The sequence below is a fragment of the Schistocerca gregaria genome, chromosome 7 (genome assembly GCF_023897955.1).
Source record: "Schistocerca gregaria isolate iqSchGreg1 chromosome 7, iqSchGreg1.2, whole genome shotgun sequence".
Taxonomy (NCBI): domain Eukaryota; kingdom Metazoa; phylum Arthropoda; class Insecta; order Orthoptera; family Acrididae; genus Schistocerca; species Schistocerca gregaria.
The window spans coordinates 532,381,916-532,409,659 of NC_064926.1; the positions used below are offsets into that span (position 1 = coordinate 532,381,916).

The following is a 27,744-nucleotide window of genomic DNA, read 5'->3' on the forward strand; positions in this document are numbered from 1 at the left end:
CCAAATAATCATTGTTAGTCTTATATATGGTACAATTGTTAATGCTTATTGTATTTCTTTGGCCTATGTCTAAAAATTCATCTATGGAGTAGAAGGAGTTGTCATTCAGGAATTCCCTTAACTTACTTTTGAATGCCGATTGGTTGTCTGTCAGACTTTTGATATTGTTTGGCAATTGACCAAAAATCTTTGTGGCAGTATAATTCACCACCTTTTGTGCCAATGTCAAATTCAATGAACGGTAGTGAAGGTCACCCTGTCTCCTAGTATTGTAGCTGTCTCCTAGTATTGTAGCTGTGGACTGTGCTATTAATTCTGAAGTGATCTGGGTTACTAACAACAAATTTCATTAGGCTGTATATACACTCCTGGAAATGGAAAAAAGAACACATTGACCCCGGTGTGTCAGACCCACCATACTTGCTCCGGACACTGCGGGAGGGCTGTACAAGCAATGATCACACGCACGGCACAGCGGACACACCAGGAACCGCGGTGTTGGCCGTCGAATGGCGCTAGCTGCGCAGCATTTGTGCACCGCCGCCGTCAGTGTCAGCCAGTTTGCCGTGTCATACGGAGCTCCATCGCAGTCTTTAACACTGGTAGCATGCCGCGACAGTGTGGACGTGAACCGTATGTGCAGTTGACGGACTTTGAGCGAGGGCGTATAGTGGGCATGCGGGAGGCCGGGTGGACATACCACCATATTGCTCAACATGTGGGGCTTGAGGTCTCCACAGTACATCGATGTTGTCGCCAGTGGTCGGCGGAAGGTGCACGTGCCCGTCGACCTGGGACCGGACCGCAGCGACGCACGGATGCACGCCAAGACCGTAGGATCCTACGCAGTGCCGTAGGGGATCGCACCGCCACTTCCCAGCAAATTAGGGACACTGTTGCTCATGGGGTATCGGCGAGGACCATTCGCAACCGTCTCCATGAAGCTGGGCTACGGTCCCGCACACCGTTAGGCCGTCTTCCGCTCACGCCCCAACATCGTGCAGCACGCCTCCAGTGGTGTCGCGACAGGCGTCAATGGAGGGACGAATGGAGACGTGTCGTCTTCAGCAATGAGAGTCGCTTCTGCCTTGGTGCCAATGATGGTCGTATGCGTGTTTGGCGCCGTGCAGGTGAGCGCCACAATCAGGACTGCATACGACCGAGGCACACAGGGCCAACACCCGGCATCATGGTGTGGGAAGCGATCTCCTACACTGGCCGTACACCTCTGGTGATCATCGAGGGGACACTGAATAGTGCACGGTACATCCAAACCGTCATCGAACCCATCGTTCTACCATTCCTAGACCGGCAAGGGAACTTGCTGTTCCAACAGGACAATGCACGTCCGCATGTATCCTGTGCCACCCAACGTGCTCTAGAAGGTGTAAGTCAACTACCCTGGCCAGCAAGATCTCCGGATCTGTCCCCCATTGAGCATGTTTGGGACTGGATGAGGTGTCGTCTCACGCGGTCTGCACGTCCGCACGAACGCTGGTCCAACTGAGGCGCCAGGTGGAAATGGCATGGCAAGCCGTTCCACAGGACTACATCCAGCATCTCTACGATCGTCTCCATGGGAGAATAGCAGCCTGCATTGCTGCGAAAGGTGGATATACACTGTACTAGTGCCGACATTGTGCATGCTCTGTTGCCTGTGTCTATGTGCCTGTGGTTCTGTCAGTGTGATCATGTGATGTATCTGACCCCAGGAATGTGTCAATAAAGTTTCCCCTTCCTGGGACAATGAATTCACGGTGTTCTTATTTCAATTTCCAGGAGTGTATATTGTGAAGCTACTGGCAATATCCCTAATTCTTTAAATAATTGTCTACAAGATGATCTTGGATGAGCCCCAGACATTATTCTGATAACACGTTTTTGTGCAATAAATACCTTCTTTCTTAGTGATGAATTGCCCCAAAAGATGATTCCGTAAGAAAGCAACGAATGAAAATATGCATGATAAGCTAACTTACTGATGTGCTTGTCTCCAAAATTTGCAATGACACTAATAGCATAGGTAGCTGAGCTCAATCGTTTCAGTAGATTGTCAATGTGTGTCTTCCAGTTTAAATTCTGATCAATACAGACGCCCAGAAATTTTGAACAATCTGCTTTAGCTAAAGATTTTCCCCCACACTCTATATTTATTTCCGGTATTATGCCTTTCCCTGTACTGAACTGTAAGTACAGTGTTTTTTCAAAGTTCAATGAAAGTCCATTTGCGGAAAACCACCTAATAACTCTTTGAAAAACATTATTTGCATTTTCCTCAGCTGATTCTTGCTTTTTGGCTTGATTACAATACTTGTGTCATCTGCAAAGAGAACCAAGTTTGCATCTTCATGAATATAATTAGGCAAGTCATTAACATATATTAAAAACAATAAAGGCCCCAAGACAGAACCCTGTGGTACCCCATTCTTGATACATCCCCAGTCTGAATAATCTGCTGCCCTTTGTGTACTATGTGGGTTTACTGTTTCAACCTTCTGCATTCTACCAGTTAAATATGATGTGAACCATCTGTGTACTGAACCATTCATTCCATAGTACTTCAGCTTATCTAAGAGAGATACATAGCAGGCTTAGTAGAATGATACAGTACTAATGGAGTACTTCACATCTGATATGTCTTAGAATGCTCAAATCATTAATAGAGTCTACCTTCCACCACAAATATTTTAATTTTTTTTTCACTGAAAGAAGTAGTGCTTACATAAAATTTGTATACTCTTGCAATTAAAACTCTTTTTCAGATCATCTGATGCCCACCAAATTGCTACATATTTATTTCTATTTCAAGTTTTCCACTTTGTAATGTTTCCCTGTCAGAATGAGTGAACAGAACTTGTTAGAACAATTGGAGCATAATAACTGTTAATTATAAAATATGAATTTTCATATCTTCTGTGACTTGGATTTAACTGCAGTTTATTTTTGTTTGTAGTATTGTTACTTATATCAACTTAAACATACTCTGTAGGTTCAACTTAGAGCGTCTGGGACAGTATCTGGTAGACTCTGAGCTGACATGCCCACCACCAGCAGAAGCAACTGCATGGGCAAGATTTCTTGCTGGAAATCCTGTAGTAGCTGAACACCCATCAGTTAGTATATATTTAAATAAATAATCTTATCAGTCTTTCACTGGTATAGTAAGTAAAAGCAGGACAAACATAATTATTAAAATGCTTAAGAAATTGAAATTCATTGTAGTTTGCAATTTCTTCCTCAGTTTTGTTTTAGATGTTGTTACAGAGGTAATACTTTAGCCGTCTGATTTTTTATTGCTTTTACTGTAACATTCTAAGGCTGTATTTTTCAAGCAATTATAATATATCTGAATGACTGTTAACCATGTTGTTTATATTGTTAGTGATATTGGGAGCCAACAGGGACTATATTTTAATATAAAGAAAGAAACTTCATTCAAAATTGATCATATAGAATGAACATATAGATTTTTGGATTGTAAAGTCCTGATGCATGGTAGTTTGAATGTATTGCAGGCAAATATGTTGATGTCATGGTAAGCACTTGGTATGTAAGTTGTTACATATTTATACTTTCAAAATCTTCAATGCTGTAAAAATAGTTGTTACAGGGAGGGGGTGGGGACAAAAACATAACACAACCAAGGCATTAGTGGAAAAATGTTAAAATCAGTAGTGAATCAGTTTTTCAACATGTTGCAAAATATTTTGAACATGACAAATGTCGCTGCATGCTGCTTCCACAACTGCTCACACTGATTTGTAAAGTTCCCCAAACCGAGGTGGCAGATGAGATATTGCAGCTGTATCAGGCCAATCCAAATAACTTCTTTAGCTGTCTAATCACCATGGATGAATGCTGTGTGCATCACTGTTACCATAAGACAAGGAAGCAAAACAAGCAGTGGAAACATGTGACTCATTGCAACTGTGAAAGGGAATGGTGAAATTACCATTGGGCAAGATTGTGCTGAATGTTTTTTGCAACTGTAATGGTGTGTTGCTAACAGGCTATTTTTGTAAAGGGGAAACCACAGAAGCAAACTTTCCTGATGAGGTCATTTGTAGTATTCAAGGATATGCATCACCTTAAGTTGTCTGTGTGGGTTTTATTGCTACATGACAATGCCCCAGTGCAGGACACAGTCACATGTGCTGCTGCTTTGGACTATCAGATTTTGCCTCACCCCCTATGCTCCTGGTGTGCACCCAGTGACTTATTCCTTTCTCCTCAGGTGAAGAGACATTGTGAGGTAGCCATTTCCAGAAAGACAGCAAGATAATTTTTGAGGTGAAACTTATACTAAACAGCAAAAATGTATACTTGTACAAGGATGGTTTGATAAGTCTGGTAAATTTTCATGAAAGAATGGAACATTTCTGTTGCACCCTCATTGTTGGTAAGCTTCATTATTCCAAGGATTGTATAAAAAATTTCAACAGTGTACAGCATACAGTTCATTGTTGATATCCATATGACTTGACCATTATCTAGAATGTGAGTGAAAATGGAGAAAACTGAGTTTTGTGCTGTTATTAAAAATTTTATTTAAATGATTGGACTGCCGCACTAATCAAAACAGAATTAGATGAGGTTCACACGGACTGTGCACCTTCATTAGAGAACATTTACTTTTGGATTAATGAATATAAACATGGGAGAACAAGCACAAAAGACAAAGCATGCTCCAGCCATCCAATTGAGTTCACCACATGGGAAATCATTGAAAAAACACAGTATATGGTAATGCAAGGTTGCCAAATAAAAATTTTTGAGACAGCTGAGACTGTAGGCATCTCAGATGAGTGAGTGCATAAAATCCTGCATGGAGAATTATCTGTGAGGAAGTTGTTTGTGAGGTGGGTGTCGCAATTACTCACAGTCAACCAAAAGCACATCTGACACGGCACTTCAACACAATGTCTGGCGATATTTAATCGGAGACTGCAAAACGTTTTGTGTCAATTTCTGATTGTTGATGAAACCTGGGTCCATCGTTACATGCCAGAGCCAAAACAGTGGACAAAACTGGTGAAAGTGCACCGAAGAAGACAAAGATCATTTTGTTAGCTGGTTATGTGATGGCCACAGTTTTTTGGAATTTCCAAGGAATAATCCTCAGAGATTACTCGAAAAAAGACAGCCATAACTGGACCCTAGAGATGCTTCGTTGTTGGGTTGCTTGAAACTTGTGTTGGCTGAAAAAAGATGAAGGTTGGCACAGGAAAAATTCGTCTCACCAGAATAATGCACTATCCCACAAATGAGTGATAACAGTGGTGAAAGTGCATGAATTGGTCTTTGAATTGGTTCCTCGTCCACCCTATTCACCAGACATAGCCTCAAGTGACTTCATTCTGTTCCCTAATGTGAACTTTGGATGTGTGGAAGAAATTTTCATCAAATGAAAAAGTGACAGTGACAGTCAGTGATTTTTCTGTGTAGTGTGACACAGCCTATTTTTCCATCCCTGGCCCAAGCGTATATGCCTCAAATGATACTATGTCGAGATGTAAGGTGAGTTGTTTACAAAACAAAACATTTTTCCTTGCCTTTTCACCAAACTTACCAAATCACCCTCGTACATCCAAGGTCTATTCCAAGTCGTATATAATTATATATGACGGTAGTATCTGTTCCCAAAAGTACAGTTACCGTAGATGACCATGCAGCTTTGCTAGAAATGAGATGATAATTAAGTGGACACCCTAGCTGCAAACAGATGTTGAAAAACTGATTCATTGCTGATTTTAACATGTTGAAATGTGTGCCCCGACCAAGACTCGAACCCAGAATCTCCTGCTTACATGCCAGATGCTCTACCCATCTGAGCCACTGAGGGCACAGAGGATAGTGTGCCTGCAGGGATTTATCCCTTGCACGCTCCCCGTGAGATCTACATTACCAACATGTCCGCACCACTGCATTTGTAGTGTGCCTAATAGATGTTTGCCCATCATACTCATTACTCGTGGCAGATTATTCTACCAAGTACCGTACGAGTTCGGACATAGCGTATGTGTTTGCACAAGGAGGACAATGGCCGGGAAGCCATATTTTAACTATATATGATCGCAGTATCTGTTCCTGAAAGAACACTTAGTGTAGATGACCATGCAGCTTTGCTAGAAATGAAATGATAACTCGTACGGGACTTGGTAGATTAATCTGCCGCGAGTAATGAGTATGATGGGCAAACACCTATTATGCACATGACGAATGCAGTGGTGTGGACATGTTGGGAATGTAGGTCTCACAGGGAGCCTGCAAGGGATAAGTCCGTGCAGGCGCACTGTCCTCTGTGCCCTCGGTGGCTCAGATGGATAGAGCATCTGCCATGTAAGCATGAGATCCCGAGTTCGAGTCCCGGTCAGGGCACACATTTTCAATATGTCCCCAATGTAGTACATCAGCGCCTGCAGCTAGAGTGTCCACTTAATTATCATTTCATATATAATTGCTAAACATGTATTGTACTGGAGGGTCAATATGTATAGAAGAAGTAACATCATCACCCATTTCTTATTTGATTACCTTTATGTAGTTAGTTAGGACAGTTACATCACATTTAGGATATTGATGAACAAAACAGAAATAAGGAATCAGGCTCTGAACTAACTCATTCCTCACCATTGTGTAACTAATGGGACACTATATTGTAGTAGAACTTAAAACTAAATTAAAGAAATATCTCGTTGGCAACTCTTACCACTCCACTTATTATTAGCTTCGCAGAAACTTAAACAGTTAGAGGTTTAGTGTATATTATAATTAAGAGTAGCACTATAATACAATGAAATTCCAAAGCTTTAAGTCATTTATTGTATTATGCTTGATGTAATTTCTGGAGTTCGTCACACATGAGACCCCTTTCTATAGGATCTATGTACTATTCCTAATGTAATGTAAGAAAGATTTCATAGTTCATACAAAATATTCTCTTTATTCACATTCTGCGTGTGCATGAGAAAGAGAGAGACAGATTCTCATCATGCTCTCTGTTAAACACCAAGAAAGAATTTAGTCCCTCAGACATGGATCTGTGTGTTTCCTTAGCGTAAAGTAGTTTTTCTGTGTGTTTCCTTAGCGTAAAGTAGTTTAAGTTAGATTAAGTAGTGTGTAAGCTTAGGGAGCTTTAATTGTGAGAGTCTTTTTGTTGTGCCTATCTACGACTCAGCATCTCGACTATATGGTGAGTAGCAACTTTCCTTCTCATAATATTGTTACATTCCATCCTGGATTTTCCATTGGCCAGTTACTTATATAGTTTATTTGCTTTTGCTCCTTTTTAAAAATTTTATAAGCATTTATTGATGTGTATTGGGTGTTGACTTGGTAAGCAGAAGTTTTCGCTATCATTATATGATTGTAGTCTTAGTTTTTAAATTCATTTCTATATTATTTTTAAGACACCTGCTTACCATTTTTATTTATTTCTGAATAATACAGACAGTGCTTTGGTAAATCACTTATTGATATTTTATTAGTGTGAAAGAATTATTAAACAGATTCTGTGACAAAAAATTGTGACTTTACAGATTGTGTCCCACAATCGTACGTTTTCACTTGTCCAACAACATGCAGAGATGGTTAAAGTTCTGGGCACTGCATTTGGAGAGCCTGAGAAAACACTTACTACAGCCATGAAGTTGGCTCATTCAGTGTGTGGGCTGGATGTTTCTGGCAAGACGGCTGGGGCATCAGGTCTTCGAATTGCTCACACAACATTGCAAGATCCTGTAAAATTGCTTGTTGTGTTCACTGATTCACCACCACCAGCAACTGGCATTTATATGCTTCAGGTAAAAGGAAGAAGTAAACAGCAGAAAACAATGATAGTCATATTTGAAATAGGCTTGCTGTTGTTATTGTTTCTACTGTGACCACTACTACTACTACTACTACTACTTCGCCTTCTCCTCCCTCCTCCTCCTGAAACATTTCTGCTCATGCAGTTCATTCAAAAAGCCTCTTCTAATCTTCTCTTTTCTCTCACAGTCCTACCATTCCACATTTTCTCCCATTGTGGTCCTCACCAATTCCCATTGTTCTTCACATAGTCTTGTTTGTGGCCTTCCATTTGTGTGTGTGTGTGTGTGTGTGTGTGTGTGTGTGTGTGTGTGTGTAAGGTATTGATATGAAGCATGTTACAACTCAAACACACATGACCACAGGCTCCAGCTATGAGAGACAGTGGTCGTGTGTGTGTGTGTGTGTGTGAGAGAGAGAGAGAGAGAGAGAGAGAGAGAGAGAGAGAGAGAGAGAGAGAGAGAGAGAGAGAGAGCGGGGGGGGGGGGGGGGTCTATTTTTGACAAAGGCTTCTTGGTCAAAAGCTAATTTCCTGACAGTCTTTTTGTTGTGCCTTTCTGTGACTCAGAATCTCCACTATTTGGTGAGTAGCATCTACTATATAGTTACATTCCATCCTGGATTTTCCATTGTTTAAAAGTACATATACCACAGACACAACCACACAGACACCGAAATGCACACACTAGTTGCTGCTGTGTTGGTAACGTCTTTTGTGTACGCCATATGTGTCAGAAAATGATCACAGAAAATCTAGATCTGCCTTTGGTGTTTGTTGATTTAGAAAAAGCCTAAAATTCTGTCCCAAGGAAGTTACTGTGAACAGCGTTGAAAAATGTTGGAGCATTACTAGAGTTGGTGAATGATTGTGTAACGGGCGATCAAAAAGTTTTCATTTGGGGGCATTACTGCAGTGTATATGCAATGTAGAGCAAGGAAGAGCACCAGTATACATCCATTGTAGAGTCAAGAATGAGTATGGGGCAGCACGTGTGTCAAAAACCACTGTTGTGCTCTTAAGTTCTGTGCTGGTCAGTCTGTAAGGGTGGCCTCGCCATTATGGAGAAGTGGGAGACATTTGAGCAGCCACCCTATAGTCCTGATCTCTTCCCATGCAATTATCACCCCTTTGGTCCATAAAAGAGGCCTTGAAAAGTTATTTCCTGTCAGACAAGGATGTGCAGCAGGCAGTTACTAACTTTTTGATGCAGCAGGATTTTACCAAAAATTTATCTTCATCCTGTTGCGTCAGTAGGGTGATAGCCTCAATGCTCACTGTGATTTTGCCTGATTGGAATACAAATTCTGGATTTTAGAGCCTTTGAGTGGAAACTTTTTGATATTTACTTCTACCACCATTGCGAGGCAGTTATGAAGTATGGTGGTAAGATGTCAGAAAGTTTTAAAACAAGTAAGGTTAAAACAAGAATGTTTTATGGCACCAACCTTATTTAGGTTGTATTTAGAAATTGGTCTTACTTACTGAAATAGACAGATCAGATGTTCAGATATGGCAGTATGGCACCAACCTTGACCCTCTTTACTGTTTGCTGACAATCAAGTAGTTATAACTCTGGATAAGATGTATCAGATGAGAAAGTTAGTAGGTGCTTATAAGAAAAGGGACTAACAGTCAGTATGGATAAATCAAAATATCTTGTTGATGGAAATGGGCAAGGTGAGCATTTGAATTTTGAGTTTGGCTTGATCAGAAATGTTGATGTGTTTAAGTATCTGGCTTCACTAACTGATAACACTGGCCAGTGGGACGTGGACATACTCCACATGATAAGTCAAGCTAGGCTAGGTATCACACCATTAAATGGTATCTTTTGAAGTCTGCACATATCCATATGAACAAAGGACGTAGTGCAATGTGTTGTGGTTGAAGAGCATTCCGACATATGGTTTAGAGTGTTGGACATTGACAAGAGATGAAGGGGGAAAACTGAAGCTGCCAAAATGGCTAGGTAATGGTGGAGCATAAGAGTAACCTGCCTGAATCAACTGAGGAATTAATACAAGGCTGAGAAACTAAATATCTCGAACACACCAAAACAAATATTCTAGATGAAAAAGAGGACATCTGTCTGTGCTGCAACTGGTCACCTCCTTCATGGGCGGAGTGAACTTTGTTTTTCCAAATGGGAACCTCTCATTTTTGTTCCATATTTGGATTATATGCCAAAAAGTAAGTACAGTTTACTTGAACCATTGTTTTCCATTTATAGTATATGGCACTGTAATCAACAAATATAAAATATGCCTACTTTTGCAATTAATAAGTGACACATTTTATTCTACATTTCTTTTATGTTGTAATTGTGGTAAACTTTTGTGTTCTAATGGTTGGTATTTACATTCAAAATTTACTTTGGTGTTGCAAATTTGATTGTATATTGCAGTATGGTCGGCCATTTCAGTGTCTGGTTAGAGACTATGTTTAGGTATTTACTATGGATCAAGTTTAAAAGAATAGTTAACAATTCACTGGATAGATATGTACCCAGTAGAACATTACATAATGGGAGGGAACCTCCATGGTATACTATAAAGAAACACAGATTACTGTATAATAGGTGTAAAACAGAGCATAGGGCTATAGATAGAGAGGTGCTGAATGAAACATGTTTGGCTGTTAAGACAGTAATGTATGATGCTTTCAGTAACTACTGTAACAGAATATTGTCAAATGATATTTCATAAAACCCTAAAAAATTCTGAAAGTATGCAAAGGCTGTTAGTGGCACCAGAGGTAGTGTTCAGTACCTAGCAAATGAAACGGGATGGAAATTGATGGTAGCAGTGCAAAAGCTGGAACACTTAATTCCATTTTCAAATGTTCCTTTACAATGGAAAACTGATGAAAACCACTGAAAAGATGAGTGAAATAAGTATTAGTGTCTGTGGTGTTGAAAAATAGCTGAAATTGTTAAAACTGAATAAAGGTCCAAGGCCTGATGGAATCCCTGTCTGATTCTATACTGAATTTGCAGCTGAGTTAGCCCCTCCTCTAACCATAACACATCATAGATCCCTCAAACAAAAAACAGTGCCCAGTCCACTTTACTCACGTTCGGGAGGACGATGGTTCAATCTCGTGTCCAGCCATCCTGATTTAGGTTTTCTGTGATTTCCCTGAATTGCTCCAGGCAAATGCTGGGATGGTTCCTCTGAAAGGGCACGGCCGGCTTCCTTCCCTGTCCTTCCCTGATCCAATAAGACCGATGACCTTGCAGTTTGGTCTCTTCCCACAAACAACCCAATTCAACCCAGTGCCCAGTCCTCAGAAAAAGATAGGTCACACCTGTCTTTGGAAAGGTTAGTAGAAGTGATACACAAAACTTCCATCCAACATCTTTGACATCGGTTTGTTGTAGAATTTTAGAACATATTCTGAGCTCATATGTAATGATATATCATAAGCAAAATGACTTCCTCAGTGCCAAACAGCATTAATTCCAGAAACATCCATCAAATGAAAATAACTCGTGCTTTTCTCACGTGACATACTGAAAGCTTCATATCAAGGCAGTCAGGTACATGCAGTATTTCTTTATTTCCAAAAATCATTTGACTTTGTACTACACCTAATTGTCAAAAGTACAATCATATGGGATATCAAGTGAAAGTTGTGACTGGATTGTGGATCTTTCGGTAAGGGGGATGCAGAATATTATTGTGGATGGAAAGTCATCATCAGATGTAAAACTAATTTCAGGTGTGACTGAGGGAACTGTGTTGGAACCCTTGTTGGTCATGTTATACAGGGTGTTTCAAAAAGAACGCACTATATGATCAAAAGTATCCATACACCCCCAAAATCATGTGTTTTTCATATTAGGTGCATTGTGCTGTCACCTAATGCCAGGTACTTCATATCATTGACCTCAGATGTCATTAGACATCATGAGATTGTAGAATGGGAAACTCATGGACTTCGCACGTGGTCATGTGATTGTATGTCACTTGTGTCATACGTCTGTACATGAGATTTCCACACTCCTAAACATCCGTAGGTCCACTGTTTGTGATGTGATGTGATAGTGAAGTGGAAACATAAAGGGACACACGTACAGCACAATAGCATACATGCCAACCTCGTCTGTTGACTGACAGAGACCGCCGCCAGTTGAAAAGGGTCATAATCTATAATAGGCAGACATCTATCCAGACCATCACATAGAAATTCCCAACTGCATCAGGATCCACAGCAAGTTCTATGGCAGTTAGGTGGGAGGTGAGAAAACTTGGATTTCATGTTTGAATGGCTTCTTATAAGCTACACATCACACCAGTAAATGATGCCTCGCTTGGTGTAAGGAGTATAAATATTGGACGATTGAACAGTGGAAAAACGTTGTGTGGAGTGGCAAATCACAGTACACAATGTAGTGATAAGATGGCAGGGTGTGGGTATGGCGAATGCCCGGTGAACATCTGCGATGTGTGTAGTGACAACAGTAAAATTCAAAGGTGGTGGTGTTACAGTGTGGTCGTGTTTTTCATGGAGGGGGCCTACACCCCTTGTTGTTTGGCATGGCACTATCACAGCACAGACCTACATTGATGTGTTGAGCACATTCTTGCTACCCACTGTTGAAGAGCAATTTGGGGATGGAGATTGCATCTTTCAACAAGACCGAGCACTTGTTCATAATGCAGTGCCTGTGGTGGAGTGGTTATACAACAATAACATCCCTGTAATGGACTGGGCTACACGGAGTCCTGACATGAATCCTATGGAATAACTTTGGGATGTTTTGTAATGCAGACTTTGTGCCAGGCCTCACTGACCGACATTGATACCTCCCCTCAGTGCAGCACTCCATGAAGAATGGGCTGCCATTCCCCAAGAAACCTTCCAGTACATAATTGAACTTATGCCTGTGAGAGTGGAAGCTGTCATCAAGGCTAAGGGTGGGCCAACACCATATTGAATTCAAGCAATACTGATGGAGGGCACCACGAACTTGGAAGTCATTTTCAGCCAGGTGTCAGGATACTTTTGATTACATAATATATGTTAAACTACATATCCCTTCCCTTAGACAAATGATACTGCCACATCTATAAAAATCATAAGGAAATAACTGTGAATTAACATATGTACTTTTTAATTCATCAATTTTAAATTGCACTATTAACTGTATTTTTATCATAAAGTGTTGTATTGATTATTTGTTCAAACTAAATTCAATAAAGATCAGTTCCTTTTATGACTGTAATGTTAGCTAACTTTGTCTGCAAGCTAGTAGGGTATTACTACATCTTGGACAGTACTGTGAGAATAGGTGGAAGTATACAGATAAGAGAAGGATTTGCACATTGGAACTTTTGAATTTGGAAAGGAGGAGGATAGAATGCTACTTCTTATCATGTACCATCTCTACTACGCTGCAAAAGTTATCTCCATAAAGACACCTACGGTGTGGCTAATGGATGTACATTACTTCGTAGAGATGATCATGATGTCCCCTTCTTGATGCTGCTGAGTCAGCGTTGTCCATGTGGCTCCTTCTTGTCTAGGCGATGGTTCCTCTGCTCCTCTGGGTGCAAGAAAGCGGCGGATGTTAATTATCGCTAGCCTAATGAAATCATGATGTAGGATTCCACGGTTTGCTTTAACAAAAAAAAAAATAAATAAATAAATAAATAAAATAATGCCAGAACTTGATAACAACTACCCCCCACTGCAGCCAAAACTCAATTGGCCGAAATCCCGTTGCTCGCCAAAGATCACAGTCATAGCGACAAAGAATATACATTTTATGTATCAATTATTGATTGCAACCCCTACCCTAAAATCATACAAAGTAAATGCTTTTCAAAACAATTTTAATTAGTGTATAACATAACAAATTTTGTAAGTATGAAGATGCGAACAAAATTCTGACTCCAGAATAATGGAACTGGCAAGAATATGATTTTAAAGAAATTAAAATTTTTTATAGGACTCTGTTCTTTGAATTTTGCTTTCTGCCCATAGCATTTGGCATGACATTAGGTTTAAGACTGAAATTGTGTTACACAAAGTACAAGAAAACATACAATTGTTCATTGTAAGGTAAATGAAATACAAAAGATGATTTACAATTTTCACTTAGTTGAGTCTATAATGTTGTAGCACTTCACATTGAATCATTGAAAGGTTGTAACTTTTGAGTATTGGTTTGTTTTACTTTCTTTTGTGGACCACTTTACAGGCTACTCACAGTAATGTCCCACATTGTCCATCTGCAGTTAGCTGACCTCCCTTAATAGGTTTGATTTCTGCTTGTACTGAAGCAAGACCATTTCCACAGCTTAGCTGTTTGTATTGCTTCATTGATTATAGTGCCGTGTTATCAAAAAATCAAATACAGAGATCACCTTTTGGTTACATAATGTTTATATGTAAGTACATGGTTAGGATACGTATTTCTCCTTCTGGTAATGTTTTATCTAGTGGGAGAGGTTTACAGGATCTGTCAGAGTAATACTACATGGGTATGGACAGGTCCAAAAAGGATCCTGTAACTAACAATAAATTCAGTAAACTTGTAACACAAATGCATTGACATATTGGATGTAAAATGTCTTATCACAAACTATAGCACTTACACCGAGGATAAACAAAAAATTGAATTGTTTTTAAAAGTAAAGCTAGTGTCAGTCTGCTACAGCCTGGGTTCATATTCACAGCGAAAGTGCAATGGTAGAATCATGGTTGTTTGAAAGTTTTGGGATGATATGTATACATCAAAATTAGAAAAATATTACTGCCTATGCTTTGCAGTGGTTGAAAAACAAATATACAGTAATTCATGTTATTTACTTAAAACAATTCCCTTCTTGTTTTGTTGGATATTTCAACAACTTGGTGTGTAGTAATTAAGACTCTGCCTTGAAGACTAAAAAATATTTTTAAAAAACTGTTAATTGTTGTGAGACAGATTTAGTGCTGATTAGTGGTTTACATTTTAAATGATGTCTCAGTGGGTGTGGTGTGAGAATGTTACACAAGCTAAAATTACACACATTATCAAATATTATTCAAATTACATAAATATATAGAAATATCAAGAACTAACATGATGAGCATATTACGCAAAGAAAATTCGTTGCAAACACTTCATACAGCAAATACATTTTAATGAAATAATAAACGTTTTCAAGGACACAAAACTGTATCATAAAATCATCAATTTTTACACACAACATTTCATAATTTCCAGTGAAAAACTTTTGTTGAGTCACCTTTTAACTTTCTCGGTATAGTCTCCCCCCCCCCCCTTTTTTCCCAACAAAACACTATACCTTAGCTCGAGAACTTTCCTGGATTTAGGATACACCAACCTGTATGCGTTAGGGTGAGGATTTTCCACAATCTCGAATGGATCCATGTAGATACCAAAGAATTTCTTTATTTCAGAAGTTAACATTTTTGATTTCTCATGTGATTTTACTAAAACATAATCTCCAACTTGGTTGCTTTGATCTTGCTATCATGTCGTCTTTTTCTAATTTCCTCATTTTATCATGGTTTCGTTGCCTATGGCTTCACATTCACACGTACTCATCATTGTGTATGGTGGGAATTCTAGAAGTTCAGTGATAATGTCTGGTTTTAGATGAAACATAATTTCATAAGGTGAAAATCCTGTGGAAGTATGTTGCAAGGTGTTCATGGCATCTTCAAACTCTAGTACTGGGCCATACCATATAGGATGTTTAGACTGCAATATGTATGATGTAAGCAACCAATCTCGCGCATACACCTCTCAGCTGGCTTTGACGACAGATTATATACAGATATTTGAACATGTTTGATTCCCGATTTATCGACAAAGGTTTTGCAAACTTTTGATAAAAACTGCGAACCACTATCTGACAGATCACTTTTGGTTTTCCAGCATTTAAGAAATAGTCTTTTTCAACTTTTGTAAATATCTATTTACCTGTAGCTTTTCTGACAGCCCCCTGTGAGTCAGGGGGTTAGAATAGGCCCGAGGTATTCGTGCCTGTCGTAAGAGGTGACTAACAGGAGTTTCACATGTTTCGGCCTTTATGTGATGGTCCCCTGCAGGGTCTGACCTCTTTTCTTCAAAATTTTCCCGAAGAGCGAGTCAATTGGGGAAGGGCGCCTTACATGGTGGATCATGTCCATTGTGCATTGAGATCTTTAGCCCACTTTCTAGCAGCCATTAATATAAACTAGACTATGTATTGGTTTCTCCAATAGCTGAGCCGAGGTGCAGCGATCAATAATTTGGACAAAATAATACTTTGTAATACATATATTCTTTTTGAAACACTCTGTGTATTAATGACCTTTCAGATGGTGCAGTTATCTATGATGAAGTACTGCCTGAAAGATAATGTCTTGATAAGTTTTCAGAGTGGTGCAAAGATGGCAACTTGCTTGTTCAGAAATGTAAAACTGTACACTTCACGAAGTGAAAAAACATAGTGTCCTATGACTATAACATCAATGAGTCATTGTGGGAATCAGCCAACTGATACAAATATCTGTGTGTAACACTTTGTAGGGATGTGAAATGGATTATCACATAGGCTCAGTTGTGGGTAAATCAGTTGGTAGTCTTCAGTTTATTGGTAAAATACTGGAGAAGCAATCAGTCTACAAAGGAGTTTGCTTGCAAATCACTCATACAACCAGTTCTAGAATATTGCTCAAGTGCATGGTACCTTTACCGAATAGGATTAACGTGAGATACTGAACATATAAAGAGAAGGGCAGTATGAATCTTCATAATTTTGTTTGCTCCATGGGAAAGTGTCACAGAAATACTGAAGGAAATGAATTGGAGGACTCTTGAAGATAGACGTAAACTATCCCAAGAAAATCTGCTAACAAAGTTTCAAGAACCGGCTTTAAATAATGCCTGTAGGAATTTACTGCAACCTCCTGCATAGCGTATACATAAAGATTGTAAGGATAAAGTTAGAACAATTACAGCATGCACAGAGGTATTCATTCTCCCCGCACTCCATAAACTTCATAAACTTTTTTCTTTCGTCAGGAAAGAGGGAAGGATAAGGAAAGATGAAAGGATGTGGGTTTTAAGGGAGAGGGTAAGGAGTCATTCCAATCCCGGGAGTAGAAAGACTTACCTTAGGGGGAAAAAGGATAGATATATACTCACACACACACACACACACACACACACACACACACACACACACATCCATCCGCACATACACAGACACATGTGTGTCTAAGTTTTCACTTAGAATGTACTGTTTTGTACTTCACCGTTTTCAAGATGTTTAGTTATTTCAAGTAAAACAAACACCCTGTAAGAATGGAGGAGTATGTGGATGAACCAGTCACAGATAGGATTAATGCTCAAACACTGTAATGGTATGAACAAGTTTGATGGATGAAGAAACAACAACGGTCACAATGTCTGCTCCACTAGTCTTTACCGGGGTGGAGGAGCCAAGGGCAACATGGAGGGGAAGGAAAAGGGGAAATAAAGCCAAAGCAATGGAAAGGAGAGGTTTTTCAAAAGAGGATTAGCAGGATAGAAATTTGTGACAGCTGTGAACAGGTAATTTATGGTCAATAGAAATACCTGCCAAGTAAGGTAAGCAACTCAAGCTTGATACCTGTTTACAAAGTACCATATCAGCAATAGTCAGACTAATACTGATAGACAGAAAGAAAGATGAAACTAACTTCCAGAACATACTAATTAAGTTGAATGTCAGGAGAAGAAGAGATACGGGATATAGGAGAGGTAACTGAAAGATGAGGTGGAAGATGATAAATCAATGACAGAAGGAAAAAAAAATTGCAATTCAAGAGAGGAGAGGGATAAAATGTAGTCAGTATGGGAAAGCGACAGTAGATTAACATCCAAAATCTTAGTTCTAAAGTGCTGTTACTAATGAGAAGCTGGGGATAAGTGGTACAATGATGTGTGCTGAAAATGATGGAAATCACAGATCAAGACAAAAACATTGCACACAATATAGTGAAAATGGAGGAAACAGATAAAATAAACAAAAAAAACAAAAAAAACTATTGAAAGGCTATACAGAAAGAAATGAAGTGGTAATCAATGGCCACTAGTATACTATTTGGACCGTACTATAAAAATTTTTCTGACCTTTTTTTCTGATCTATAAATGAAGGATTTGAGTATACATATTATCCCAATAATAAGATCCTTTACACTAAATGGCAAAAGTCATGGGATAGAGATATCGGCATGCATACAGATGGCAGCAGTATCGCATACGCAATGTATAAAAGGGAAGTATGTTGGTGGAACTGTCATTTATACACGTGCGATTCATATGAAAAGATTTCTGGAGTGATGTGGCTGCACGACAAGAATTAACAGACTTTGAACGCAGAATTGTAGCTGGAGTTGGATACATGAGACATTCCAATTCAGAAATCATTAGAGAATTCATTATTCAGAGATCCAGAGTGTCAACAATATGTCGAGAATACCAAATTTCAGGCCTTACCTGTCACCTGTTTGTGTAGAGTTGTTAGTGCTAACAGAAAAGCAACTTCGCATGAAATAATTGCAGAAATCAATGTGAGATACACAGTGAACATATCCTGCAGCATCTCTCCTAGGCTTGTGTCCATAGTGACTGGAAAACCATGCCCTGGTCAGATGAGTACCAATTTCAGTTGGTAAGAATTTATGGTAGGGCCCAAGTTAGGTGGAGACCGCTCAAAGCTCTGGACCCAAGCTGTCAACAAGGCACTGTGTGAGCTGGTGGTGTCTCCAAATGGTTGTGCTGTGTTTACATGGAATGGACTGCGTCCTCTGGTCCAACTGAACTGATCATTGACTGGAAATGGTTCTGTCCGGCTACTTGGAGACCATTTGCAGCCATTCATAGACTTTATGTTCCCAAACAACAATGGAATGTTTATGGATGACAACACACCATGTCACTGGGCCACAATTGTTCTCTCTTGGTTCAAAGAACATTCTGGACAAATTGAGATAATGGTTTAGCCACCCACATCGCTCAACAGGAATTCCATCATGCATTTATGGGATACAACCGAGATATCAGTTTGTGCACAAAATCCTGCACTGGTAACACTTTCACAATTATGGATGGCTATAGAATCAGCATGGCTCAATATTTCTGCAGTGGACTTCCAACAACTTGTTGTGTCCATGCCACGTCGAGTTCTGCATTACGCTGGGCAAAAAGTGATCCAACATGATATTAGGAGGTATCCCATGATATTTGTCACCTCTGTGTACTATCTACACCTTACTATAAAATATTCTGATGCCTTGTCTTCTTATTTTATATAAGTGAATTATATAATTTCCCATAATTCTCTCAATAAACTGACATTGACCATTCACCCCCCTACCACAATTCTTACATGCTTGTTCCATTTCATATCACTTTGCAGTGTTACAGCCAGATATTTAAATGACATGACGGTGTAGCAAGACACTACCAATGTTGTATCTGAACATTACAGGTTTGTTTTTCCTACTCATTGGCATTAACTTGCATTTTTCTGCAATTAGAGCTAGCTGCCATTCATCACACCGACTAGAGGTTTTGTCTAAGTCTTCTTGTACCCTCCTGCAGTGAATCAACTTGGACATCTTCCTGAACACCACAGCATTGTCAGCAAACAAATACAGATTGCTGCTCATACTGTCTGCCAGATCATTTATGTCTATACTAAATAATAGCAGTCATATCTGACCTTTGTCTCTGAGAAAAGATCAAGCTGATTTTCACATGAACAATTTTTCCCAAAACCAAGCTGATTTGTGGATATAAGCTTTTCAGTCTCAAGATGATTTATTATATTCAAACTGAGAATATGTTCAAGGATTCCGCAGCAAACCAATGTTAGGGATATGGGTCTGTAATTTTGCAAGACTGTTCTTTTGCTCTTCTTATATGCAAGAGTCACCTGCACTTTTTTGGTCGCTTGGAACTATGCATTGGGAGAGAGACTCACAATAAATGCTAGATAGATAAGGGGCCAATTTCTACAGTACTCTTTGTAAAACCAAATTGAGATTCCATCCAGACATTGTGACTTATTTATTCTCAGCTCTTTCTGTTGTTTCTCTACAACAGGAATGCTTACTACTATGTCGTCCATACAGAAGTCTGTTTGATGGTCAAACACTGGTATGTTTGTATGGTTCTCGTGTGTGAATGATTTCTTAAATGCAAAATTTAAAACTTCAGCCTTTATTTTGCTACCATCAGCTGCCACATTGACTGGTCAACAAGTGACTGGATGGGAGCAATGCAATTGCTTAGCAATTTTACATAGGACCAGAATTTGTTTGTATTTAGTGTCAAATCTGCTGCTAAGGTGTGATGGTGGTAGTTGTTGTATGCTTCACACACATATATCTTTCCAAAAATGCATGAATCTATACAAACTTCGCCTGCCATAATTTGCATGTTCTCTTTTGAACTGAGAGTGCAATAGCCTCTGCTTCCTCAGCATTTCCCGAATTTTGTTGTTAAACAGTGGTGGGTCTTTTCCATCCCTAATTCATTTACTAGGTACATAGTTCTCCAGCTCATGATTTACAGTCTACTTAAAGTTGGTCCATAATTCTTCTGTGTCCATCTTATGAGAACTGAGTGATGTCAGTTCACTGTGTGAGTGAGATTCTAACAAATTCTTATTTACTCTTTCTAAAAAAAACGCTCTTCTAGCTTTCTTGACTGATTTATTAACTTTCATAACCATAGCTGCTATAACATCATCACGTTCACTAATCCCCACCTCTGTGCTGATGATGTCGATAAGTTACAGCCTGTGTGTAGCTACAAGGTCTTAGATATTTCCATTGCTGCCGAACTATCTGCTCAAGGCAGTTTTTAGGAAATGTGTTCAAAAGTACTCCGCATGTCTGTGTGTGTCTGTACTCCCCGCACTGAGTAACCTGACAGTTATTACCAGTCCATACATGTATAAATATATAGACACAACTTATCATAAAAATAGTCTCATTATTTTCACAAAATGCACCTGTATTCTTTCTATGTGCACTTGACATTGCTTCATTAATTCTTTTCACAACATAGTCCTGCAATATTCCTTATCAAGAGACTTTGATGTTATTTGTATCTCTTAATCCAAGAAAACTGTATCATTTTTACACACTCATCCACCATCAAAATTTTAGAGTACCATCCACCTTTGCCCACTTCAGCAACTTTCGACCTCACCTTCATAGTTGTACTGTATTGCTACATACATGTGTGAACTATTAAAAATGAAAAGAAATCTGTATGGAAAAGATATAGATATATGTTACAAATTTCTGATCTGGCTCTGGGAATTAGCCAGACTTTGCTTGTTTTCTTATATTGTTAATTTTAAGCCTCTGCATACATTAAAACACTAATACTTTTCTTCCTGTTCATTTTGTAGGTACCAACGGCGAATATGAACTTAGAGCCATCTCAGTGTGTGAAACTTCATTTCCAAAAGCCTGGTGAAGGAACGCTGCTTGTACTTGATGTGCAGTTCTATCTGCCAGAGACATTGTCAGTGTTGTTAAAGCGTGCGAATGGGGAGGCAGCATATGCACAAGTGCCCTCGAGAATCGCTTCAGGATCAGCTCTGCAGCTGACAGACCAGGAAAATCGTGCAGGGTCTCGGGTGCTTGATGCTGTTCCCACAGTTGAGGTTGTTGCCCTTCTTGAGGCAGGCGCCCTTCGTGATCTCGAGAATATGGCAGCACTGAATTTTGCTGTATCTGGCTCACGCAAGGTATTACATATGTGTGTTTCTGTGAAATTAAGCAATATGATTATTCATTTTTATGCAACAAAGTAATAGAATTTTAGTCGTGATCTTTCACTTCAAAATATTATTTGTATGATGCATGAGACTCTATAAAAACTGCTTATATCTCACTAGGTAGCTTCTTGGTGATAATCCCACAATTAAGTAACAATATCTAACCTTGTTTGAGAATATCTGAAATTAACTTTTGCAGCTAAGTGAAGAATGTAAAGATATTCTTCAGCTCCATACCTACCACTTCCGTAGGGATTATTAGATGTGGTTAGACTACTTACAGTGTATACAGAGGCATTCTTCCTGCAGTCCAGACATGAATATAATGGGAAGATGTGATAACATACTCACTACCCTCTGCCATGAACATCACAGTGGTTTGGAGAGTACATATGTAGATAGATTTGTTCCTTAGCTCTGGCATTAACTCATTTGTGATATTAAATAGACTTTTCCTGTATAAAATGAAGAAATGCAAAAGAGATGTACAGCAGAGGAAGATCACTTTTACATCCTTGTACGTATATAAAACAAAAGATAGTGTAGAGTGGACTATAGACGCAAGTGTAAACACACGTAACACACGGAGGGAGAATGACATATGAAGCATAGTGTTAGACCGAAGTAAGTATTTTGATATGACTGCTCTGGCTACAACATATATGTCACTGTGCTTTTGTAAACATTTGAACATCATAAAAACATCAGCCAACATTGACTCCTCTTACACAACACAGATCATCATCATCATCATCATATCAACAGCAACAACAGAATCATCAGTAAGGTTTAGGTTTCTTGAGATTGTTTTGTCTTCTGATGACTTTACTAGATAGTAAATTACAGCACCATCTGCAAATAACGTAAGAGGGCTACTCAGATTGTCTCCGAAATTGCTTATATAGATGAGGAATTGCAGATGGCCTGCAATGCTTTCTTTGGTGATGACAGATCTCAGTTCTGTTTTACTTGATAATCTTCTGTTGATTACTGTGCAGTGTGACCTTTCTGCCAGGAAACCTGCTCAGCTTATCCTTTGCCAAATTGTTTCTATTGAAAAACACTCCACAGTTACAGATCCTTGTGCTAAGGCAAACTTAACTCTAATTACTGATCAGACAAAATTATCACTTAGAAAAACTATTATCTCATTGTATTCCATCAAATTGCTGGAGATTTCACCCTGGAAGGTGATATATATGCAACTCTGGCTTATTCTTTCCACACATTACTCCAGGAAACTATGTTTAAAGTTGTAATTCCTTAATGTTAAAAAAGGCTATACCATGAGACACTTCTGTCAGTTGATAGTTATCTCAATATGCTGACAGCATTGAACACAAACACTTCTACCATACCACTATTAATGTTAAGACCAAGTATTCAAGATGGTTTTTACTGCATATTGCCCCTGATGCTGCACCAAATTATACTAATTTCACACTTGAGCTGATTACTTCAGATGTTAATTGTCCTCCACATACACTGACACCTTTCGTTTTCTGTTTACCTTACCTCTTTTACAGACATTCCTTAGCCGTGACACCAATTTACTGTCTTCCATCCTCTTACTCCCTTACTTATCACTAACATAACATAAATAGATAATACTGGAGAAACCTTTTCTAAAATATTTCTTTACTTAAGTATCCTGCTGTACAAAATCACATGAAAGTAGAAGATAGAATGTTTCTGATTCACTTATAAACTACTGATAGGATAGGAGAAGAGTTTGACTGCCTCAGGAAACACGAACCTGAGACAGACATCTGGGGTAAGCATTGTCGCCATGTAATGAATCCAACACAGAATGTCGAACCCCTACTTGCTTGTAGGTCTTACTTTTGGTTCAATGCATATTATAGTAAGTTCCTCCTCTCTTTTTACAGGATAAACATTGCTACCCACACCGTCATTCAACATCTCACTACAATTAGAATTTACACGTATCTTACTATTATAATTTACATTACCCTTACCTGTGATTACAGCAAATTTATATACAAGTGGCTCATCATAACTACCTGCTCTAGTGCGAGCCAAAACTGGAGCATTATCTACTTTAAACGGTTTGATCCAGAATTAAAATCATCTCCTCCATTTCCTTTACTTGAATTTCTCCTACCATTTCGTGTCCATTCTGGTTATCCTCCACCCAACCATTCCTTGAATTTCTACTGTAATTAGTCCTGTTCATCCTCTCTACATGAAATTCTCTCCCCCATTGATAATTGTCATCAAAATTCCTCCTACAGTGTTCCACTAAGGGCTTCACCTTCTCCACTCTATCAACATAATTCAAAAAATCACTAAAGTTATGCCTGGGGCAGGTACAAGCAGTTCTCTAATTTTCTGAAGCAACTTAGTTTCTAAACCCATAATTATTGATTCACTATCTAGCTCTTTGTCCAAATATTTCAGTTTGTGTATCCAAAGATGACAGAAATCTTTCACATTGACCTTCCTAGAGTCATATCTCTCTCCTCCCCAAAATTCACTCAAAATTCTCTGCTGCTTATCTTTGGACCACTATTCATATAAACATGCTTTCTCAAAGGTTTGCCATGAAGTACAGCTATCAGCTACCTGAGATGCCCATCCGTAAGTGTTCCCTTTCAAAAAGCCTCTCACAAATGACATTTTCTCTTTGTCATTCCGTGTTTCCGGCAAATCATGAAGTTCCCTAATGAAATCCATTGGATGCACTTCCCCTTATGGTTCAAAATTATTAAATTTCTTACAACTAACACATGAAGGACTGTTTGGGACACTACATGTTCTATGATTTAGATTTTGTACCTCTTCCATCTTTTTCTCTATTTCAGCCAGTTTTGAATGTACATTTTTATTTACTTTTTCCAGTTTTTCCTCTACCACTACTGCACACCTGCTTTCTACTTGTTTCAAAACCATTTTTAATCTGACCAATTTGGTTCTCAAGTTTAATCTTATTTGCAGAACACAATTTCCTGGCAGCTTTTACTTCATCTTTACACCGTTTCTCGGAAGTTTTCACCTTCCTACTATATTCAGCACAACATTTCTTTCTCTCTTCTACACATTTACTACCCATCAATGTTAATTTCTCATTAGTGTTATGTGCTACTTTCTTTATCTTTTCATCACAATCTTTAGCTACTGTCTCAACCTTGTTGTTTAATTCTGAAAGATCAGAGCTGAGTACCTTAATCTCCTTTTAATTTCTTTCTTCACTTCATCCTTTAAGCTAACTATGTCAGTTCTGATACTGTCAGTTTTCTTCTCCACGCTATTAATGTATTCTTTCATACTATTTTACATCCTATTAATGTCTTCTTTCATACTACTGTCTTCTGTCATACTCATATTCCTCAAACTACTCATAATTTGCCTTAACATCACTTCCACTTTTCTATCTGCCATAAATGTTTGCCCTTGCTGACTTTTGCTACCAGATTACTTCTCCTTAGCCTTAGATTTCATCCTCGTCAGTACTGTTTTTGTCCATTTCACTCATCTCACCCATACACTGCAGACAACACTTTTATCATTTCATCTACAATAGGACTTTCGTCCCCATCATTCAAAGTTACATTCATGTCTGATTAATAACCACTATTGTCTACTGAACCAGTCACATGTTGTCCCTTGTCTCCCATCACAGTCTTTTTCGTTAAGGCCATTCATTATGTATTACTTAATATGAAACAGCTTTTGCTATGAAATTACCTTATTCTTATTCACCTGCCTGCTATTTCAGTTATCATCTTGATTCATCGTCTGCACAGCTAAACCCATGCACTGATTGGCTGTTGCACTTCCTTCGTTTGTTCTTGAGTTCATTATTCAAAATTTGCGAGTCCTAGTTTATTGTGCCAACATACAAAATTCCTCATTCGCAAGGGCACCATATGTGACGTTTGCCTGCTTTGTTTCTTCGTTGATGGTCCTCGGAGTTGATGTAGTGTGTTGTTATACTGGCTGAAAAATAGGGGTGGGGGTGTGGAAGTTCAACACTGACTACTTTCAATGATGTATCCGACAGTTGCACAGTTGCCTTTCATAGTTCTTTACTTTCACTGTTCACAACCCCCCCCCCCCCCCCCACACACACACACACACACACACACACACAGTCAATATGGCCAGTGCACTACTGGTTAATTTTCGAGAAGCCTCATTAATAGTTTGCAGGTATATGTCAACATAGTGCTACGATAGTTTACTGTTGAACATCTATGAGCAGTATAAACCTAACCATACAGTTCACAGTTCTTGCAGAATAAAATGGTTTGTATTGAACAGACACTGTCATTGTTTTAACACATAGCCTAATTGTGTTACACTTATTTCACAGATGCATTTTTGGTGATCTAACCATTACGGATTTCTTGTTTGAAAATTGGCTGTGGACTGACCAAGGCACCAAAATATTGTGCCCTTATATATCATCACAATAAAAGGCACTGAAATTGCACATTGTTCGATGTTTAATTTACAGACTTCACAATTAAAACATACCTCATTCAGTTAACTGCATATATGGAAAAATTGTTTCTTTTTAACAATTTCTTCTTCCACAAGAGTTGTATAATGATGAAATTAACAGATATAGTTATGAAAACAATACTTTGGACAAAACTGGTAATTACTTTGGAATTAATTAAGGGCTGGCTTCGCTAACATGTTTTTGAATAGAGCCAAATAAATAGTTAAAGAATACTATTAGTTGTTCCACCTCCAAATGTTTATAATTAGTACAGAATTTGTATTTGTTTATAGGTTAACAATAGAATTTAAGTTACAAAACAATTACTGATTTCACCCTATAACAAAAGTTATTAACTAGTAACAGTCAAAATAAATTATAAAATCAATTACATACCTAAAACTAAGCACAAAATTAGACCCGGTGTTATATTCTTTAAAACTGAGGGCCAACCTTTCTCTTTTATGAAAATGCAGATTATACTCACGTATGTTAAAGGTAATTAGTTAAAAGTGAAAAAAATGAATTTTAAAAAGGCAGATGGCAAAACAAGAGGGGAAGTAAAAATATCCCAACTTGCTTTCTCACACATTTATGATAACTTTACAGCTCTGTTATTCAGAAATCAGGTGACATATATCACTAAAAGTAAATTTTTTTTTTTAACTCTGTACCAACAGTACACACGTACCAAATTTTAAGAAAATCTGAGACAGTGAGGTAGAAAATAGTCTTTTTCTGTGTCGATCTGACATGGAATAACCCTTCTGGCCAAATCCCTTCTTCAGCAAAGAAAGCACACACACATTCACACAAGCAAGCACACCTCACACACACCTGATGACTTACACCCACAGTTCCGACTGGAAAGCCAAAAACTGTGTGTAACAGTGTTTTTGTTATGCTTGTCTGCAAGTCAGTGAGCCATCCTTACATTGTATAGCAATCTACTCATTTCTTAATACTGTCCAAAACATACAGTGTTTACTAGTGATGCATTAAGGACTCAAACTGAACGAAACCTGACACAGACCAGATTACAATCCCACAGGCCTGCAACTGGTTGAAAGTAGTGTATCTTAAGCTCACCATGGCTCGTATTACGAAATTTCAGACAGATAAAACTGATCTGCTGCTATTATAAGTAAAGATTATGTGTGAAATTCCTTGTAGTCCCACGGAATAAGAAGGAAAAATGGGGTATGCAGTAGATAATCAAGCGTTTCAGTTTGGCATGTTTTACGCTCATAAGGAAAATACGTTGCTAGTGACCCATAACAGGTGATCTTTTTGCTAATGCGGCCAGATATACTGATCACCATACTAAAATAAAATATGCTGAATGGATGATTTGAACAGACATTTCATGCAAGGCTTCCACATAGGTATGACCCACTTTGTTGGTTGTTGTGATTAGGAGAGGCCTCCAAATTTTGAGCCTTGATCTCTGCTAGTCCTTGTCTTCTACTTAACTGTACATACTGTTTAGTTTTATGCTCTTGTTGCCATCCTTTTTCGATATGATTTACACACATCCTTCTTTCCCTCTCTTATGTTATTTTATAAGCTCATGTACGTACCTTGCAACTGTCCTCAGGCTCCATCCATATTGTGTCCTCATTGCACATTGTTTTCTTAGCAGTTTCCTTACGTCTGCTCCCAAGCCGTTTCTAGCACCCCT

The 27,744-nt window shown here is 38.7% G+C and overlaps 1 protein-coding gene across 2 annotated transcripts in view; it reads left to right on the plus strand.

Moving 5' to 3' along the window:
* Nucleotides 1–27,744, plus strand: part of LOC126281228 (anaphase-promoting complex subunit 4-like) — a 124,196-nt gene that overhangs the window by 88,341 nt on the left and 8,111 nt on the right. Inside the window, exons 9-11 of one of the 2 annotated variants that reach the window (XM_049979993.1) lie at nucleotides 2,990–3,113; nucleotides 7,539–7,802; nucleotides 21,224–21,565. In XM_049979993.1, the coding sequence (XP_049835950.1) occupies nucleotides 2,990–3,113; nucleotides 7,539–7,802; nucleotides 21,224–21,565 (730 nt within the window). The remainder of the gene's footprint in view (nucleotides 1–2,989; nucleotides 3,114–7,538; nucleotides 7,803–21,223; nucleotides 21,566–27,744) is intronic. The other variant, XM_049979994.1, reaches the window with a different exon arrangement.